Source organism: Vitis riparia, chromosome 14 (genome assembly GCF_004353265.1).
Source record: "Vitis riparia cultivar Riparia Gloire de Montpellier isolate 1030 chromosome 14, EGFV_Vit.rip_1.0, whole genome shotgun sequence".
NCBI classification, from domain to species: Eukaryota; Viridiplantae; Streptophyta; class Magnoliopsida; order Vitales; family Vitaceae; genus Vitis; species Vitis riparia.
In genome coordinates, this window is record NC_048444.1 from 28,372,116 (window position 1) to 28,394,136 (window position 22,021).

The window sequence follows — 22,021 nt, forward strand, 5'->3', positions numbered from 1 at the left end:
ATTAATTTTATTCATCTTCCTTAAGATTTTGGTTAAATACTGATTTGAAATTTTATCAAATATATTTCTTAATCCTTTCATTTATTATTTTAGCTCATCTCCCTACTCACTCAAAATAAGGGAGGTATTTGAAATTTCAAATCATTGAGAGTCAAATCCCGAGAGGGAAGATGGGTGAAATTAACGTAAAATAAAATAGTATATGATGTAAATACAATTTTGACATTTTTCTTTAAAAATTAAATAGGTGTTATCATACATGAAAATAAACTTATAAATATTATGAAAATAGTAAATCAAATTCTAGTTAAGCTTAGGTTACCCAAATATTGGATCGAGCCCAACTTGAATATAGTTTGGGTTGAAAAAAACTCAATCCAAACTCAACCTTTATATTAAAAATGATTACACATGTCTATCCAAGGATCAAGTTAAATTTAGGTTGGGTTGGGCCTAAAGAAGTTCATAATACAAGAAGTGAATAGTGCAAGTAAGATTTTATTCGAAGAATATAATCTATAATTCTAAATATATACAATCTTAAAAGAAGGCAATAAGTAGAACATAAAAACGAATGTAAGAGTTATGTAGTTGATCATATTAATTATCAAACATAACAATGGATTTTAAACTTCATTTAGCCTTGAATATGGAATTCAAGATATAAATCAAATTCCATATTTGATTGTGGCCTTTAAGTAGTGAAGAATGTGTTACACTTCCCTTGAGTTGGCCTGCATTAGATTTTGAAAATGTTGGCACACTTTACTTATGGCATATTGTATACCTGGATGAGTGAAAGTGGAGATATTACAAGGCTTCTATACTCAGTTGCATCAACAAGTTGTTCACCACCATATAGGGTTCTTGTTTTAACAGCAATGGTGGTAAAGAAAATTTTGAGGATTCCAATATCTTAGCTCAAGAAAGATCTTTAGTACACTGAGCTTGAATCAGAAAAGACCCCCATCAAAATGCCCAACTTCTATGCCCAAAAATGGCTATATTTTAAAGTCAATTCCTGACTTAAACTGTTAATTAGGAATTGAATGATGGCATACTAAAAGTAATGTCTATTGTTTGTAAGGTTTTGAAATAAAGAGTGATGAAGATGCCTCTTGTTGCACATAAATCACAAAGTTAGCAAACATTGTGATATCTAGATTAAGGTGCATTTCAAGCTAGATATGGAGGGCATATGATCAAGATGAGGTATTAAATAACCAAAATTTGGGCGAAATAAGCCATTGGGAAGCCAATTAACCGTTACCATGGACTATTGAATCACATTCAAACTCAAATCTAGCCTTTGGATCAAAGAAAGAGCATTCAAATGATTTTTTGACAAAATTATGAATATTTTGCACAAAATCACTAAAATGTCCATAAGAAATTGTCTAGATTGTCCAATTATTCCCAATACTGATTTTTTAATGATTTTTCATAAAAATAAATAAATAAATAAATAAAAATAAAAATCGGCCACTCCTAGCTTTTTACTTGGTTTACTATTAAGGTCCTATGATGTTTAAAATTTCATATCAAAATTCCACAAATTTCTTTCATCCGTGATTTATAAAACTAGTAGGATCTGTTTATTTAAAAAAAAATAGGAAAATAAATATGTTATAAGATTCGAAGACATGATTTCTTCGGGCTTACATGTGAGATCAATAAATTAAGGAAATAAATATGTTATGAAGTTCAAACACAAGATTTATTTAGGGCCTTTAGGCTTACATATGGGCACAAGAAATTGGGTAAATAAACATGTTGTAAGGTTCCAACTCAAGACTCGTATTAAACGAGACTTTGATATCATATTAAACAATCAATTTTGATTTGGGTCAACAATATATATCATATTTTTTAACAATAACTTTGGCATAAGATACAATTGGAACCCCTCTCAATTTTGAATATATAGAGCACATGATTCCCTATGTCATATCAAATTAGCATAAAAATAAAAAGGAAAATGTTTATATTAGAAAACAAACAAGACCTAGTTCACAAGGAACATGGATACAAACGGTACAAGCCATTTGTTACTGGTCAGATACATAGGATCTATTGGGTAAATTGGAGATATTTGGTGAATTGATATCATTATCCATAATTGTTAGTTGAAGAAATAAGCAAAAGGCTTTGAGTTAATCATAACCTTAATCATAGATGGATTGAAGCTCTCCAACTCTATTGTTTCCATTAGATATGTAAGCAAAAGATCAATTCAACTCCTCAAAAAGTGAAAGGTTGCAATAAAAATGCCAAATTAAATCATAGCTTGATTTGCATTATAGGATTATTGTCTAATCTATCGTGGTTGAGAGAAGCCCAAGAAACACATAAAATTTAGATTACTTAAAAGAAAAAAAAATACACATATAGGAGATGAAGGAAAAACATGGAAGAAAATATATGCGAGAGAGGGGAAAAAATAGCTATAATGATTAAAATTTTACTAAAGGTCTAAAAGTTAATTTGAAAGATATTAAAAGAATATATCATCCTTAAAAGATGATAAAAAATATTTACTTTAATAATTTTTATTGATGATTGAGCTTAGTCACTGAGTAATGATACCTTTATTTATGATTCTCATCATTACTAAACAAATTATCATTTCAAGTATATTAAAATTCAACCATTATTATTAAAAGTAGCATTAAAATTGAGAAATTATTTCGCTACTAATGAAAAACAAACAACTCATTAGTATTAGAGAGACCTTTGTTTAAAACGTGTTCTATATGTTTAAGTTTATTATAGCCTTAGTCTAAAACCCATCATTTAAAAATTCTATCCAAAGGTAAATTTACAATAATAGAAACATCAAAAGAAACGAGGAAAAAAATATATGGGCAAGCATAAAGGTGTGCTTCAAACATAAATAGGTGATCATCATAAGAGATTCCCCAAGTATCATGTAATTCATAATAATAAAAGTCTACACTTTTCAAAACCTAGAAAAACATGGAATCATATATAGGATACATCCACCATACCTCTTTTATTGATTAAATCGTTTTGTATATCAAAGGCTATAACGTAGGCATGTTGGAAGCGTAGGTAATTAATAACCATATACCTATAAAATAAGTGATTGAAGTCTTACATGAGACAAACCTTAACCCATTTCATACCTCGATCATGTTCTAATGGAGGCAACAAAGGGGGGTTTTCAAGTACTCATTAACCTCATACCAAATAAGTCAAATTTGGGGATGAAGATCAACGTGTTAAAGATGAGTGCATTTTTTAAAAAATATATACTTTTAAAAAATTAAATTAATAAAAATTATATTATTTGTAAAATTTATTTATTTTTATTATATTTAAAAATGAAAAGAAAAATATTAAATGAAACGGGACAAAATAGGTATGAAATTTTCATACTTACTCCGTCTCATCTTCAAAGGGACGGATTGGGATCGGGGCAACTCATCCCGAATCGGCCGTTGGTTGTCATCCCTATGTTTGTTTGAGTAGCTAGTTTAAAAAAGAAAGATAAAACAAAATTAAAGAAGCCAAACATGAAAGACAAAATAACGTTGCTTCCTGTCAAAACCCCATTTTATCTTCATGCAAAAAGTTTTTCCGTATATTCAACTAAACTTTTAGCACTTTTAGATTGCTTTTTGAAATCATTCTTTTGGCTTCTGCTTCAGCCTGAATCAAGAAGTTATAAGAGAACCCAAAAATCACACACAGAAGGAGAAGAGAAAGCAGAGACAGAAGAAGAAGAAGAAGAAGAAGAGAGATGGATTCAGCCACAACCCAAAGATCATTGATTTCTCTAGTAGCAACTCTCTGCCTAATCCTCATACATTCAACTCCAGCCAACTCATACAACAACTCCCCAAATGCGTACGAGGTTCTTCGGGAGTACAACTTCCCAATGGGCCTTCTTCCCAAAGGGATGAAAGGCTATGATCTTAACTCCAGCACAGGTGAATTCTCAGCCTACTTCAATGAAACCTGCAGCTTCTCTGTCCAAGGCTCATACGAATTGAAGTTCTCGTCCACCGTCACTGGTTACATATCAAAGGACACCCTATCTGGCTTGGATGGCATCAGTGTAAAGTTTTTCTTGCTTACATTAAACATAGTAGGGATCATCCGGAACGGCGACAACCTTGTGATCTCTGCGGGGTTTGAATCAGCCCCATTTCCTATTGACAACTTTGAGGAGTCTCCTCAATGTGGGTGTGGCTTCCAGTGCAGTTTGAGCGAGTAATTAAGGAAGCTTAGAACAAACCCTTTTGGTATACTTGAATTTCTTTGTGTTTGTTGTTGGATCAATCGATGTGGGTTGTGGTTGTTTTGATGAATTACTGTTGCTTATAGTTGATTTTTAGTGATGCCCAGAAGGATATTCCCATTTATGATGTGAATAAAGAGGGAACGTTGGATCACTGCAATTTGTATGAATCCCAAACTGGATGTTTTGTCTTTTACAGAACTGGGGATATGAATGTAATGGGATTAGTGTATTTAATATGATTTTGTTCTTGGAAAAAATATCACCAGCTTCTGATTTTACTGTTGGTGAGATCTGATTAGGTTTTCTGAGAATTAGGAGATAGTTGGTTAAAATTAGACTCCATTTGTTTAAAACCCGAAATAAATCTCATGGAAAATTTATGAGGAATTGATGATGATTTAACCATATGGATCCAAAAGTACTTGGAGTCTATTTAACAATGTTTTTAAAAAGCATTTTTAGTCTAAAAAAATGTTTTTAAAACAAAAAATAAGACATTCATTAAAATTTAGAAAATATTTTTAAAAAGTTAAAAAATCACTTGTAGTGCTTTTAAAAAAACACTTCGAAGGTGATTTTCCCGTAAACATTTCTAAAGAAAATGCATTCATCAAAAATATTTAAAAAAAAAACACAATCAAACATTTTCTTAGTTCATTGACATAAGGATATGTTTGGCTCTTCTCAAATGTGTGTTTGTATCCATTGCAATTCCTAGAAAATATTTTCGTGATATATCTATACACATAATTCCATGGAGATTTGGGAGTAAAAATATTATTAGAAGTTGTTGATATCTCAACCAGACAAGGTAGTCAAATAAAATGGACTGATCATCACCATGTGTTGTAAATCTTCATAGTTTGATGGTCACTAAAATGATGATACATATATATATATATATCGTATCTCCATAGCTTCTCCTTCTCCTTCTCCTTACCCCAACTGATTATTCCGTAGTCTAGATGCTCTAAAGGTCACTTCTCTTCCATAATTCTTCAAAAAAATTTCATCTAGATATGGCACCCTAACTTAATAGTACACATGCCAGAGCTACACAAGTTTGGTGCATCTTGACATCGGTGGGTTCATTGTTCTGGTTCTGGTACTATTTGCATTTAACATAGCAAGTTCCATCCAAGCTTTATGGGATCTTTGACAATATTGTACCACAAATGACATCAGATAAAACATTTTCAACATGGGGTTGTTTAGAAAATATGTCCAAAAATACGGTAGGTACATAGTTTTGGCCACATGGAAATTCGTATTTTGAATAGACAATTTCTTAGGTAAATGTCTTTTCTATTGTATACTATTTTTTTTTTCTCTATTTTCCCTTTTAAACAATGTAACATAAGAAATCATCTTTATAAGAGACAATTTCAATTATGGGGTTTTTTTTTTTTTTCTCCTTAAGAAAGGTTTAGGTGATGTTTGTTATTTTGGTTGTTTTTATTTAACTAAAATAACTTTTTAATATCAATTAATATAATTAAAATGAACTTATTATCATAAAAAATAATAATAACTTTGATTCTAGTTCTAGTGAGATCTAGTTAGAAGTTATCAAAATTAGAGGTTAGTTAAGGTTATGTTTGGTTCTTGAAAAATGTTAGGGAAAAAAAAATTGAAAGATAAAATGGAAGGAAATAAAAAGATAAGGAAATGAATATACAATTTTTCTCTTGTTTGGTTATTCATGAAAAATTTAAAGGAAAAAAATAAAGAATTCATTTTTCTTTGTTTGGTTAATCATGGAAAAGTCAAGGAAAAATGAAAAGAAAACAAAATCAATAAAAAAAAATCAAAATTATAATTCGCATCCTTCGAACACCTTGTTTGGTCCCAAAAAAAAAGAAAAAAAAAAAGAAAAAAGAAAAAGAAAGACCTGCAAAGAACTCCTTAATCACATACAAAGTTGTGACAGAGGCAAAATGCAACTCCCATGAGACTATATCATCTGATAGTGCAGGCAATTGTGTAAGCCCAAGAATTGAAATGCTATTTCATGGTCATACCATCACTAAGAGAAGGCATCTTAACATGATACGAATTGCCAAACAACTAATACCTAGACGCTGCCTCAACTACCTCATTCCCACAAACCACATTCATAGAAAAACTCATATCATCATGCCCCTTCGTTTGTAAATTAAACTTCCTAAGAACCCTTCCTTTGATTCAAACAAGACTCGAAGCTTCTCTTGCTCCTTCTCCTCCTTTTTTCTTTCACCTGTAGCAGCACTTCCAAGACCTCTGTTTTCGCTATCTGGGTTTTGGTTTCAGCAGCAAACTCACCACAATTACAACACCTTTGGAGTTGGTCTAGAACCTCAGTATTCTCAGTTTGATTCTTCTTATTCTCAACAATAAGGCTTAGGGGTTTGGTTGGCTCTACTTTGGAACTATGATTGACAGAGAATTGAGTGGCTTTCTCGTTAGTATCAAAAACCACAGCTTGACTTCTCGAAGAAAGAACATTGGAGAAAGACCAGAGAGAGTCCAACTTCTCTGTGAACTTTGAATTCTTCATGAAAAATAAAGCCAAATAGAGGCCACAAATTTGAAGAAACCAAAGTTTTGACAATTCATACCTGATCTAAAAACATGGATGCAAACACATTCACTATATTTGAATAATGCATTTCATCCATGGGAACTGTGTGCTCGAAGAGGGTAGGTTGTCGGAGGTACTGTAAAGTGATCAAAATGATGGTGGTGGTCGTTGAAAGAACCAATAATAGTGAGAAGCCATAGTGATCGATAAAGAGGTTATGCAAACAAGAGACTCAATAAAGATGATATAGTGAGCCCGATAAAATTTCCCCCAACTTTTCCCTTCCATTTCTCTCCTATTTACCTCATTATTTTTTAAGAAAAGTAGTAAGAAAAATATTATAATATTTTCATTAGCATGTTCCTTTATGTTTTTTTTCCATGGTATTTTCCCCGTCATCCAAAATCAGGAAAATGATTTTTCATAACATTTTTTTTCCTTTCCCTAGCATTTTCCAGGAACCAAACATAGCCTAAGAGAGTGAAATCTTAGAAAATAAGGGCATTGATGATTTGGTGTAGCTAAGTAATTTGGCACTTGGCCCATCCTCATGAAAGACTAGTTCATCGAATTGTAAGAATTTGGTTTGCTATGTTTTTAAAAAGTGATTTTTTAAATAGTTCTCAATTATTTTAAAAGATAAAATTTTGTTTAAATTTATTCTCAAAAACATGTTTCGGTAATAAATTCTCAAAAAACTATTTTATCAAAAGTTTATCATGTGGTTTTTAAGTTAGAAAATTGTTTTATGTTGTAGACACAAAACCAATTTCAAAGGACAACTTTAAAATCTAATTATAAACATTGAATTAGCTTTCATCATCCTCTCCATGTATATACTGAAAAATAACGGTTAAACGTGCGCTATTAAAACAATGTGTTGGAGTCAAGTAAAATGGACTAATCATCAAGCACGATGTGTCGTAAATTTCATTCCTGAGTAAAATATTTGACTAATCATCAAATACGATGTGTTGTAAATTTTCATGGTCTTTTGGATTACTAAAGTAATGATACATAAATGTTACATCTTGATATAGCTTCTTCTTCTCATGCACCAAGAGAAGATCATTCAATAGTCTAGTTTTTCTCATTGGTGATCATCCACAACACTCTAAGTCTAAACCCTAATATACATGCTTGATAGAAGGAGAAGAAGAAGAAATAGAGAGAGAGAGAGAGAGAGAGAGATGGGTTCAGCCACAACCCAAAGCTTGATTTCTCTAGCAGCAACTCTCTGCCTAATCCTTATACATTCAACTCCATCCCACTCCTCCACTGATAGCCGAACAGCATATGAGGTTCTTGAGGACTACTACTTCCCAGTTGGCCTTCTTCCCAAAGGGGTCAAAGGCTATGACCTCAACATCACTAGAGATAAATTCTCAGTCTATTTCAATGATACCTGCAGCTTCTCTCTTGAAAAGCTCATACCAGTTGAAGTACAAGCCCATTGTCAAAGGTTACATATCAAATGGCAAGCTATCTAGCTTGGAGGGAGTTTACACGAGGCTGTTCTTGGTGTGGATGGAGATAGAAGAGATCGTCCGGAGCGAAGATGATCTTGTTCTCTCTGTGGGGGTTATGTCCTCCGCATTTCCCATCGACTACTTTGAGGAGAGCCCTCAATGTGGGTGTGGCTTCCAATGTGGTGGTGGGCAAGTAAGCAAGCTTAGAACAAACCCTTTCCTTTATCCTTATGAAGGGAATTGAATTGAATTGAGATGAGAAGTGTAGTTGAATTTCCTTGAGTTGTTTGTTGGACTAATCCATGTGGGTACTGCTTATTTTGATTAATTATTGTTGTTCTTAGTTGATCTTATGAATGCTCAAAGGAAAGTAATGTCATGTTTGTTTTTACTTTTGTTTGACTCAATTTCTTCCTTTTATTTATGTATACATGCAACAGCTCAAATTGAAATTATAACATTAAATTTGATTGAAACAATGTGTGGATACAAGTAAATGGACCATTCATCAAGCACCAAATATCGTAAATTAGGTTTTATATATGGGCTTGGTGCATCTTGCTGGTGGATGAAACCAATTTGCTTTGGGTACTCGTCAGCCCAGGTAACTCCAAGCCCATAGGGGTTGATCTGGAACTACTCAGAGCCCAATATTAGCCCAACCCAATCTAGGCAAACCCCAGCCTAGCCCACCCCAATATGCAGGGCTACAAGTGGCCAAACCTGTTAGATTCCACCTCCAACTACCTTTCAATTGACGGTTAGGTGAAACAATAGAGAAGAAGAGAAAGTAAAGCGAAGAAGAAAACCTAAAGAGAAGAAGAAGAAGAAGAAGAAGACGAGAGAGAGAGATAGACAGAGATGGTTTCAACCAAAACCCAAAGATTGATGATTTCTCTAGCCGCAACTCTCTGCCTAATCCTCATACATTCAACTCCAGCCAGCTCCTCCAATGACTCCCCAACAGTTTATGAGGTTCTTCAGGACTACAACTTCCCAGTCGGCCTTCTTCCAAAAGGGGTCATAGGCTACGATCTGAACACCTCCACGGGTAAATTCTCAGCCTCTTTCAATGGTAGCTGCAGCTTTTCTCTTGAAGGCTCGTACCAATTGAAGTACAAGTCCACCATCAAAGGTAACATATCAAAAGGCAAGCTATCAAGCTTGGAGGGTGTCAGCGTGAAGCTGTTCTTTATATGGGTGGACATAATAGAGGTCCGCCGGAGCGGCGATGATATTGATTTCTCTGTGGGGATCGCATCAGCTGGGTTCTCAATTGACAACTTTGAGGAGTGCCCTCAATGTGGGTGTGGCTTGAATTGCGGTAATAGGCAAGTAAACAAGCTTAGATCAAACCCTTTTGTTTCTTCACATTAGGGGAATCGAATTCAGATAGTTGGTGTACTTGAATTTTTTTTTAATTGTCTGTTGGATTAATCGATGTGGGTTGTGCTTATCTTGATGACTTTTTGTTGTTTTTAGTTGATTTGTGGGATGCCCAAATGCATATTCTCATTGATGATGGGAAAAAAAAAAAGTCATAGGGCTGAAATTTGTTTGAATCTGAAACCCCAATGTTAATTTGTTCTTAATTTCATCTCTATTGATCTATCTATGGAATTGAGGATATGAATGTAGTGGGGTTAGTACAAATATTGATACGGTTTTGTTCTTTGAATTGGCTGCTTCTGATTGTAGTGATGGTGAGATCCGATTAAGGTTTGTGAGAAATAAGGGTAGATTATTGGTTACAATTGGGCTCCATTTGTTTTAACAGATAGTGAAATATATTGGAAAATGCCAAGTTTGATGCTTAATTTGGATTGTAGTTATGATTTTGACACCAAATACTAAGCTTGTTATGATATGAATTATACCTGCACAACCTCTCTATTTCTTGAAAAGCAGCTTGCCAACAAAGGAGGGATAGTGTTTGTTTCTTCATTCTTTAGGGTTATAAAATTGGTAAGCAACAAACCCATTTTTCCTGCCTTGGAATGCTTGTTTGTGAGTTTTCTAGGGCTATTTTGTGGACCTAGTTTCCCTTCTTATACAAATTATGCATTAGTACTTATTACTATATAGAATAAGTTAACTCTGTTGCTAGATATAAAATTGTGGACATTGGCATGGTAACATAGCCAACTTAGATGGCACCTAAAGTTTGAATAGATCCAAATCTGTCTTAAATCAAGAAAAACATCGATTTAAGAGTATCATTTGTAGGGGGCTCCCCTCGACAAACTTGACTCTAGTTGGCTCAGAATTAACATCATTGACTTCATATTTTAGATAAAAGTTATAAATTTTAACTTAACTTTTTGCTTTCACACAAGATATCTGAAAATAAAACTTCATTTAAGAAAACAAATGGTGCTAAAACATTGAAAGAAACCAAACAAAGCCTTAACACTACTTCATCAAAAAATGCTATAAGGTATGCAACCTAAGCAAACACGTAGTGTAAGTGTTTCAGCCCTAGAATTCAAGAAAAATGGAAGCGAAAATAATTCAAAATCAAAATAGTCTATTGGGAAATAGTTCTTGAAATTAAAATTAAAATAAAAAGACAATTTTTAACTTTTAAAAAAAATGTTTGGCAATTTTTTAGCCGAAAATAGTTTGAGAATTTAGTTTACAAATATGGTAAGTTTGAAATTTTGATCATTCGGTATCTCTTTCAATAATCCAAAAAAGTCTAAATTACATTAGAAGGGACAATAGCAAATTCAACTGACGACTAAACAATAACCAAAACTTGGTTGGATTTTTCTATTTCCTCCTTATACATATTGTTGATGTGTTAGTTTAGTTTGATAATTTTGCTTCAAAAATCACTAGTCCAAAACTACTTCACTACCATCGAGTCTTATACAAACATGTTTGAGTTGAAGGAGAACACATTTGGTGCATGCTTCTTTGTGGGGAATTGTTTGTTGGCTTGGATGAGCAAAAATCATTACTCTTTCTCTTTCCAAGGGTGAGGTTGAATACATGGCTAATAGGAGCTATTGCACTCAATTTCTATAATTAAAGCAAAAAAAAAAAAAATAAGACTATGGATTGAAGGTCTGATACCAAGTCCATTTGGTATGATAATTTGAATCTATAAGCATCTCAAAAAATTGTCATCCTCTAGGACTGAACACTTTGACACTCATCATCATTTCATTAGTGGAAAGTAGAATTGTTTCATTAGAATATATCTTTACAAAGAATCAATTGGTTGATTAATTACAAAAATTGAGAACACCCTAACTTCAGGGCCATTGGAAGCTTATCCGATCATTAACTTCAGGGTCCCGTGAGATTAGTTGAGATGTGCGTAAGTTGACCCAAACATCCACTATTATAAAATAAAATAAATAAATAAAAAAATTTGAGAACGCCCTAAATGTTTTAAAAGCTAAAAATAATGAAAATGTTTTTCATGAAAATTAATAATAGCCACCACAAATTAAAAGTAAAGAAAATACCCTTAAACAATAAAGATTATAATCGTATGATTTATATGGATATGTACAAGAAAGTTGAAAAGTTATATTAAATATAAATTTGGCTAAATGGAAATCAAATTAATTGTAAGTTATTATGGGGTGACTTTGACAATTACTATAAAGTTTATCTTGTTAGGATCGAGCCTTTGAAAGTATAACATGATGTAATAGAATCATATTTCATTAATATATTTATATTTTATAATTTTATGATCTTCTTTTTATCCTTAATTGTATTATTTAATATATAAGTATCCACATCTACATTGTTTGCATTGTACATGACTTTGGTATGTTAGAAACTGCACAAAAAACCCAAATCGTGGAGTCCTTACAAGATGATAAACTAATCACAATCAATTCATGGAATCAAGCAATCCATTTGAAATTATAATATACTACCTCTTGATTAGAGTGATGACTTATCTTAGTTAATAAGATGAGTTTTTCAGGATGAGTGCATTATTGTGTATGTTTACATATTGGATGAGACTTACGATAAATTGTAACATTGACTATCGGATAATCATAATTCACATGAGATGAGAAAATATATCCCGACATATTTGTTCTCCTACCCATGTGAGATCGAATGTTACTCAAGCCCTATTCATTCCCAATGTTCTTGCTATGTCTAACATCTAGCCACCTAACTTATTCATGTCATTTAGATGAGGCACGAGATAGACATCAACCATCTAATTTTTAGTGTCACGAGGGACTACACGTATGATATACTTATGCAGGAGATTTTGTCATTCTAACTATTATCTCTGCACCGCTCATCACTGTCGAGGTAGACAGGTTGTTCTAGTTCTTGTAGCCCTTCTAACTCCAGTTCTTGCAGCTTCAACTCTTGTTTTAGCTACTTCAAGTACCCAAGACCGCTTGAGCATCACCCTAGCCCTAGCCCCTAAGTGCCCACACTTTATGCTTCAAAATTTTTTTAAAAATTATTGAAATTTTCTTAATTTTCTTAGATTGATATAATTAAAAACCTAAGGTTTTAGTATAAAAAGGTTTGAAAAAAACTCATTTTTATTGTAAATAAAAAAAAATAAAAAGCTTTGGGAACTCTTAAAATTAAGATTTCATTTAGAGATTCTTGGAACCCCTTTCAATGAGAAAAGGGGAAGTTCAAGGATCTATTTATACTTCTTTCATGTTTAAGAGATTTCTACATGGATAAACTCATGGCTTTTATAACTATAACTATTGAATAATCTCTATAGATGATTTTTTATTATTTGGTGCTATTATATATAATGATTATTATTGATTTATCTTGATTGATTAGAAAATTTATAAGGCAAATCAAAAAGTGAAAATTAATTATTAAATTAATCAATCATAGTTAAGCTTTAAAGAAATTGAATTTTGGATATCATTTTTTAATATATATTATATTATAATTATTGGAAATGACAACTGGGTAAGTTCATATCAGATCACCTGTCCTCCTATCTCATTTATTTATATTCATTCTTATCCTTACTAAAAAAGAATAATTAAACATGGTAGGATGGTGAGGGTATAAAAAATTCTCATACTTACCCTATTTAGCTTTTTTTAAACTTTTTTACTTTAAAATTTGAAATTGCATTAAAAATAAATACAATTTATAAACTAATAAATATTATAAATAATCATAATTTTTTTAAGAAAAATAATATTTTATATATATTTAAAAAGTTAAAAAATAAAAAAATATATATTTTTATTTAATATTATATATAATCACAAGAAAATTGAATAAAGTCAAACAAAATTCTCAAACTCATTCCAAACTTACTTATATTTATATCAAACTTGTTACGGAACATGTCAATACCTAAAAAAACTCGGCCTATAATCCCTAACAACCAATAATATACATTATTTTATTAAATTCTCAATAACCAAGAATTCTACCGGAAAGACCCGATGGAAAACAAAACTATATGATAGAGGTACCGAATACTTCCTCATTTTTCAAGTATTTCTTGACTTCTAAGAGACCAAGAAAGAGCAGGCAAACATCACATTGGCGGAAGTAAGAAGGTGCTGAGAAATTCCCTCAAAATTCTTCCTAGAAGCCAACAAAGACCCATATATAATCCAAGTCCCCCACGACTCTGGTTAGCCTTTTGTTCTTAGAGGACCCTTCTACCAATGGTTATATATGCTACAAATTTTCGGGCTCAGAATATGCTTAACAAATTTTAAGTTGAAAATGATTTTTTTTTTTTTTTATTCATTATGATAAACAAAATGATCTTTTAGAACAAATTTGATGTATTTGTCACAATGGTTTTTTGTGGAAGATTTTAAAAAACGAGTTTTAAAAACATAAAATAAAATAAGTTAAAAACATTGTACTGCACATAAAAGCATAGAATTTTCATATGTTTTTTATAATTGAGTTCTAGATAGAATTGCATTTTCAAAAATAATAAAGAAAAATGATTTTTGTCAAACCTAGAGTAGATACCTTTTATGAGTAGTAGAAGAAGAAAGTCAAAAATAAAATAAATATGAACAATAAATCTTTTAAATTGACTTAGGAGTCGCTCATGGGGCATCCGAGTAGGTACCCTTCTATGAGTAGAAGAAGAAAGTTAAAAATAAAATAGGTATGAACAATAAATCCTCTAAATTGACTTAGGGATCGCTCATGAGGCATATGAGTAAGTACCCTTCTATGAATAGAAGAAGAAAGCCAAAAATAAAAGAGGTATAAACAATAAATCATTTAAACTGACTTAGGCATCGCTCATGAGGCATCCGAGTAAGTACCCTTCTATGAGTAGAAGAAGAAAACCAAAAATAAAAGAGGTATGAACAATAAATCCTCTAAATTGACTTAGGTATTGCTCATGGGGTATCTAAGTAGGTACCTTTCTATGAGTAGAAAAAGAAAGTCAAAAATAAAAAATGTATGAACAATAAATCCTTTAAATTGACTTAAGCATTGCTCATGGGGCATCCCAGTAGGTACCCTTCTATGAGTAAAAGAAGAAAACTAAAATAAAAGAGGTATGGACAATAAATCCTCTAAATTGACTTAAACATCAAAGAGGTCTATACAAAGCACACCCTCATCGAACTTACCTTCTGATAAAAATATTAAGAATAAAACGCATTAAAATGACTACCTAAAGGATTGATTATTGTTGAGAATCAACACTAATAATTCTTTTTCGACATTTTAAGACACCTTTATTTTATTGTGGAAGACAAAAATACATGGTCCTCGATAGGTTTGGCAAAGAATTTACTTGCCATATAAAATTTTCAACTAACTCACCCCATCATTAAAGGCAAGAGTAAATGGAGTAATAGCCCTACCAACATTGGCTTGACTTCATTACCCCATTGTTCACCCCATGATAGCTTCTTGTGGAAAATTATGAAAAATCGTGTCCTACCAAAAACAATCAATAATTTAATACTAGTATATATAACCTTATATCATATTTGTTTTTTAAAATTTTTTGCTAAAGTAATTTGATAGTTTATTTTTTCATTTTTTATTAACTTATTGCTTATTTCTTAAAATTTTTACTAAATAAAAAATCAAAATATTTAACTTAAAATTATCTATTAATTTTTCTTTATTTCTCAATAGAAATAAAATATTAAAAAAATAACTTAATACTTAATAATATTAAGTACTATTTAATTTTAAATATAAAATTTTAATTAAAATTAAGTAAAAAAACAAACACTACCTTAATCATACCTTTGATTAGATTTTAATATATCAGCTTATTTGGATAATTGATAATAGAAAAAGAAAACATTTCATTATTTTTTATAACTTGCTTTATATTTTGGTCAAGTTCTTAATTGATTGGTACTAGATAAATATCAAAAAATAAATAAATGATGATTTTAAATGAGTAGTCATGATAGGAAATAATGTTAAGAATAATTTGAAAAAATTCATGGATGGGAGTCATGGGACAATAGTTATTTTAATTGAGAGGTGTACAAATAGTTAAAATAAAAAAATAAAAAACTAATTAAAAGTGAAAATTAAGACATCATTTGAATAGACTTGTTATATTCTATTTAAAACAATAATAATAATAATAAATTTTATATAGAGATATACCTTAAAAATATAATATTTTGTAAAATATTATTTTAAAAAAAATTAAGGTACTAAAAAATTTAATTATCCAAAATTTTTAAAATAATTTTTAAGAATATAAGATAAATTCATTTTTTTTATAAAAATTACTATTTTTATAAATTTATTAATTTATTTTTAGAAATTAAATAAATAAATAAATAAAAAGTGAGTTTGGTGAGTTGGATGTGAAGTAAATGGGAAGGCATATCTACCAAAATGGATAATTATGGTGGTGTATGGAGTGGGGGTATCGCTCTTAAAGGGGTAACGCGGTTTGAAGACTAATCTCACCCCCAGTGTCTTTCCTTATTACCGTGACCACCACTCCATCTGTCCACCTGTCACGCCCTGATTTTAGGGTCTTCCAACCAAGTCCACCATTTCCTCTTTTAAAGTTTTCAATTGTTGTGTTCAATTCTATCACAAATAGGGAGGATGAAAAAGGAAATAATTAAATTTATACTTTTTAATATTCCAATAATTATGTATACATATATTTCTTTGGAATAATAAATAAAATATATATATAATATCAAATTTTAAATATAAATTATTTAAAGTAAATTATGGTCACCATATTAGTATATAAATAAATAAAATCAAGGTATATTAAAAACCATACTAAGATATAAAAATATAAGATCACACATGAGATATAAATTGAATCTATTTGATAATTATTTTTTAAAATAATTTTAAAAATTAGTTTTTGAAAATTGTTTCTGATTTTGGTTTTAACTTAATTTTAATATTTTAAAATAATTTTTTTCTCTAATGTTTGTACAATTATGTTTTATTTTTAAAAAATAATTTTTAATCATTCTACATGTTTATTCAATTATTTTTTAAAACACACCTAAGAAAACAAATTAAAATAACATAAAAAAAAACTAAAAGATATTTTTTTGAGAACACCTTATTTTTTATTTTAAGAATAAAAAAGGAAAAAAAAAGTTTTTTATTATTAAACTTGTTTCTTGTGTTTTTTTGTTACGGAGAACAAAACATGTTTAATAATCAAAAACAAAAAACAAAAAAAGATGTGTTTTTAGAAAACATTTTTTAATTGTTTTCACTTTTTTGAGGTCTATTTTAAAAAATAATTGTATAAATATATAGAATAATAAAAAATAAAATATTAGACATAAAGATTATTTTTTAAAATATTTAAAATTGATTAAAAATATTTTAAGTTTACAAATAAATTTTAATTTTACAAAATATCAAAGAATAATTTTTAAAAGCTATTTTTTATAATTATTTTCAAAAACAGTTATCAAATATATCCTAATTTTATAAAGCATAAATGATGATTAATTTATCTTAATAATTTTTTTATACTTTTTAAAACTTGTCTCCATGTAAAAATAAAATTTTGAAAATGTATAAAGTAATATTTGATATTTTTCTGATTTTATATTATATTTTTTTTTGTTATATTAAAAACTAAATTTTAATATTGAATTATATTTTAATGTTTATAAAAATAAATTTTAGAAAAGAAAAAAGAAATATAATTACTTTTTTAAGGAAAAAAAACAATCATGAGAAAATGACAGGATTTTTTCTACTCATTTCCAACGGAGAAAACTTTCTCTCTCTTCCCTCTCTCTCTAAAAAAAATTCAACAGGTGGCCTTTCTCTCTCTTCTTTCTCTCTCTAAAAGTGTGGGCATTCGATCCGTCTCTCAATTCAACAGATGCCCTTCTCTCTCTCCCCACCATCCTTAGTTCAAAGATAGCCAAATTTTCATCTATTTCTCTCTATTCCCTATTCATTTTTCCTTTCTTTTCATCCATTTCTCTCACTTTTCCGTTCAAATTTGATTGTTTTGACCCATTTCTCTTACTTTTCTGCCCATTTCTTTGGATTCCGTGACAGGAATTCAAAGCCTTTCTCCCCGTAGAAACTTGGGAATTGGTTGTTTTTAAGAGAAGTTGAAGAAGCAGATGATGATGATGACAATGGAGGGAATGATGGATAAGGGCGTGTTGGAAGATATCATAAGGCGGCTTTTGGATGGAAAAGGAGGCAAACAGGTACAGCTTTCGGAGGCTGAGATCCGCCACCTCTGCGTCAACGCTCGCCACGTTTTTCTTTCTCAGCCCAATCTCCTCCAGCTTCATGCCCCTATTCGGATCGCTGGTCAGCTCTCTCCTGATAATCATTTTGAATTCTGCAATTACGATATGCAATACCCATGTTTTGTTTTGTGCCGCTTTGGTGTCCCTTGTTTCTGGGTGTTTGTTTGGTTGCCGGGAAAATTGGGGAAAAGAGTGCAATTGCAATAGGCAATACCATGTTTGTATTTTGGGATTTTTTTTCTCTCCTTTTTTTTTTGGTTTCCGGGTGTTTGGCTGCTGAGAAAATTGGGGGGAAAGAGTACAATTACAATGGACGATACCCATGTTTTTGTTTTGCCTTGTCTTCATGTTTGTTCGTGGGAGGTTGTTTGGTCGAGAAAATTGGCGAAATAAGAAGGAAATTTTTATTTTGCCTTTTTTTGGTCCCTTTTTTTTTCTGGATTTGGGAGGAAATGAGAGAGTGGACTTAACTTTGCTAAAATACTGTATCTTTTTCTTGCCGGATTTTTATTTGCTTTCCGAGAAAATTGCTACAAAGATTACAAGAAGGGTTTGAAATTTGCATTTTTGTCGATTTTTTGGGTTGGGGAGGAGGTAAATGGATGTGCCTAACTGGGCTAAGCTACTGTATTTATTTGTTTCTGGTTATTTGTTTGGTTGCCAAGAAACTTGGGGAAGACGGAAAGGAAAAAGGAAATTGGAGCCTTACATTTCATGTAGTTTAGCTTACCCTGGAAAATAATTCGGGATTTGATTTAGTATAAACTAGGAAAAAAATTTGATGTGAAGTTCCGATTTTCCTTGGTTACTTGGCAACCAAATGGGGTGATTCAAAATTTTCAAATGAAAACACCCATTATCTCCTGAAATGTTAGGAACAATTCTTTTTCTGATATATCTAAGAGAAAATTGTTGGGAAATAGAGAAATGTGCATCTATTAGCATCAAATCTGTATATTTTTTCATGCAAGAGAAGAATGGAGGACATCGAATCCTTGGAGAAAATTTTGCAGTTTCTTCTCTCTATAATCCTGATTCTCGATCATGAAATGATGTTTGTGGAAAAATTAATAGAAGATTTACAGTACGGTACTAGGTGCCAAAAGTTTAGAAACTGGAGAAATAATTCAAATGCCATAAATGAGCTGAAAAACAGATGTTCTCCTGTTGATGATGAACCAAAATCACTTCAAAGAAAAGTCATTTCTCCCTTTGGCCAGGAATATCCTATTTGGGGGAGAGTGAGCTTCCTGAACTCGGCTTCCATCGATTCAACTGAAATGGATGATTCAACCACAACTTCGACAACATCTATTGATGAAGCTGATTTAGAATCTTGATCTCGCACATCAAAAGGGAGCTGCTGCTATAGGGCCTTCCCCATGTGTCCAGGCTTGATTGGCAATCAATAGCACAGGCATTGTAGTGGCTACTCTTTTGTGCTAGGACTCATGTGGGGAATAGAGCCAAATTTCCTTCTAGGAGACTGCCTGTTGGATCGGATTAAGATTCGATTCATTGCATTTACAATGTAGCATAAAGATGAGCTGATTTGGGTTTATTTCATCCCTGATTCAGCTCTTAAAGATACCCACTTATCCTTTAATGGTACACCTTGATTTATCTTGATTCATAAATTCTCAGCTCATTTACCAACCATTGGGTGCAAATTGAGGCTTTTTGAATCACTTCCCCAAACTCACTTGATTTGCCACTGGAGTGTGCAGTTAATATCGATTGTTATCCTATCCTATTATTCTTTGGTAGAATTTTTTTCTAATATTGCAGGCCTTTTTCAGGTGATATACATGGACAGTACCAAGACTTATTGAGGCTATTTGAATATGGTGGATTCCCTCCTGCTGCAAACTACCTCTTTCTTGGAGATTATGTAGATCGTGGAAAGCAAAGTCTGGAAACAATATGTTTGCTTCTGGCTTACAAAATAAGATATCCTGACAACTTTTACCTCTTGAGGGGAAACCATGAAGATGCAAAGATCAATCGGATTTATGGCTTTTATGATGAATGTAAAAGGAGGTTTAATGTTAGGCTTTGGAAGATATTCACCGACTGCTTCAACTGTTTGCCCGTGGCTGCACTCATTGATGAAAAGATACTTTGTATGCATGGGGGCCTCTCTCCCGAGTTGCAAAATTTGAATCAAATTAAGGAAATTCAGAGACCTACTGATATTCCAGATAGCGGTCTCCTTTGTGATCTGCTTTGGTCTGATCCTGATGCTAGAGTTGATGGTTGGGCAGATAGTGATCGAGGTGTTTCTTGTACCTTTGGAGCTGATAAGGTTGCTGAATTTTTGGACAAGAATGATCTTGATCTCATTTGCCGAGGTCATCAGGTAAGCAAAGTTCTCATTCACAATGCTTAATAACATTCATGTACTTTTCCTACTTTGTTCTATATAGTTGTTTTAAGAGCATCCCAATTCATTAAAGCCAAATAAAGTCATCTATGTGAAATAAATCCAACCATGGTATTAGAAATGGGCACTGAGAGATTAATTATTGGAAGCATCCCTGGACCGTTACATCATCTATAAATATTCTGAAGAAAGAAAAGCTATTACCAATGTTTGTAACCACTTACCATTATAGTACCTATCATTCGACAATTTTTCCAATTTGAAGCCTTCTATAATGGTAATACATTCCATTTTTTGCACACTTAAGATATTATAAGACGGGAAAATGTAGCAAGCATCAATCAACTTTATTGACTGCCATATCTTCCCATTGCCTAGTAGGTACCAACCAGCTTCAGCCGTATCCACTGACAAGAGCCCTATAACTACTCTATGCTACTTGTAACAGTAATCTATTGCATCTAAAGAATGGGTACCACACCCTCATATGCGTATCATACCAGCCAGCTTGAGTCATATCTAGGGACTGGTGTCTGATAACATCATACTAAAAACAAGTGGTCCAGACTAAAATCGTTCTAAGCTGAATTGCAGGTGGTGGAGGATGGATATGAATTCTTTGCTAAACGACGATTAGTCACAATTTTTTCAGCACCAAACTATGGTGGAGAGTTTGATAATGCCGGTGCTCTTTTGAGTGTTGATAAAGATCTAGTATGCTCCTTTGAGATAATGAAACCAGTTGATAATAAAGCATCATCGAGCGGTTCTACTGTACCTAAGTTGAATCTTAAGAAGGTATACACAATACAATACAAACTTATATCATATTGCGTCTTTAAATATTTGACTAGATTAGGGTTCATGGCATCCAATGTTGGTGCCATGAAAGTTCCTTTTCTTTTGTTGACCAGGTCCTCTTTTCTTGTCTTTGTTTTTGAACAGCCCATAAAACCTGGAAAGATCTGATACATGAAAAAGAAGGGTATTTGAAGATGTCTTCAGTTGAAAAGGGAATGATCAACTTGTGCTAGAGTTTGAATCATCTGGTAATGGATGGGTTTCAGAACTGAGAAGCTTTCCAGTTCCGATCATGACCTAAATCCTTCATGATATTGAAGCTTGCCAATGATTTAGTTGCAGATGGGAGTTGTTGTAGAATCTGTAAATGAACAAAACACAATGTCTTCTGTGCAGGAATGGAGATTTTTGCTTTAGACAATCTTTGATTACGTACTGTATCTGCTAATTAGCATTCAATTTGCCAGTACTGATTGAGGATATGGACCTGCCTTATGACCTTTGACTGAGTGAGTGTATTGTAAATCAGGTGCTCTCTGTTGTTTGTTATCAAATACCCATTGTATTGTAGTCAATTAGTTGGTATTTCTTACTTAACTCTCAATATCAGGTTCCATTTTTATTCACTCTCAAAGGCTAATGAACCCTACAGAATCATTCTTGAAATAACATTATGGATTCTCTCTCTGCATGGAAGAAAGCAGTGACTGAGACTAGCAAGGTGGTCTATTTGGAAGCATTTTTAAAAATGGTTCTCAAATGTTTTGAGAAACAAAATTTTTGTTAAGAATTCAACCACAAAAAACATGGTCTCCATAAAGACACCACCCAATTTACATACAA

At 31.8% G+C, this 22,021-nt stretch overlaps 3 protein-coding genes across 3 annotated transcripts; all 3 read left to right on the top strand.

The window, feature by feature from the left end:
• The first annotated feature begins 3,763 nt into the window (after positions 1-3,763).
• LOC117930630 (uncharacterized protein At5g01610-like) lies at positions 3,764-4,240 on the top strand. Its single transcript, XM_034851263.1, has one exon. The coding sequence runs from the start codon at positions 3,764-3,766 to the stop codon at positions 4,238-4,240; it is 477 nt and encodes a 158-aa protein (XP_034707154.1).
• A 4,859-nt stretch (positions 4,241-9,099) lies between these two features.
• LOC117929715 lies at positions 9,100-9,933 on the top strand. Its single transcript, XM_034850097.1, has one exon. The coding sequence runs from the start codon at positions 9,158-9,160 to the stop codon at positions 9,671-9,673; it is 516 nt and encodes a 171-aa protein (XP_034705988.1). The 5' UTR covers positions 9,100-9,157; the 3' UTR covers positions 9,674-9,933.
• Positions 9,934-17,525: 7,592 nt separating this feature from the next.
• LOC117931169 (serine/threonine-protein phosphatase PP1) lies at positions 17,526-21,804 on the top strand. Its single transcript, XM_034852080.1, has 4 exons — positions 17,526-18,055; positions 19,794-20,353; positions 20,972-21,175; positions 21,323-21,804. The coding sequence occupies exons 1-4, from the start codon at positions 17,860-17,862 to the stop codon at positions 21,344-21,346; spliced, it is 984 nt and encodes a 327-aa protein (XP_034707971.1). The 5' UTR covers positions 17,526-17,859; the 3' UTR covers positions 21,347-21,804.
• The last annotated feature ends 217 nt before the right edge of the window (positions 21,805-22,021 follow it).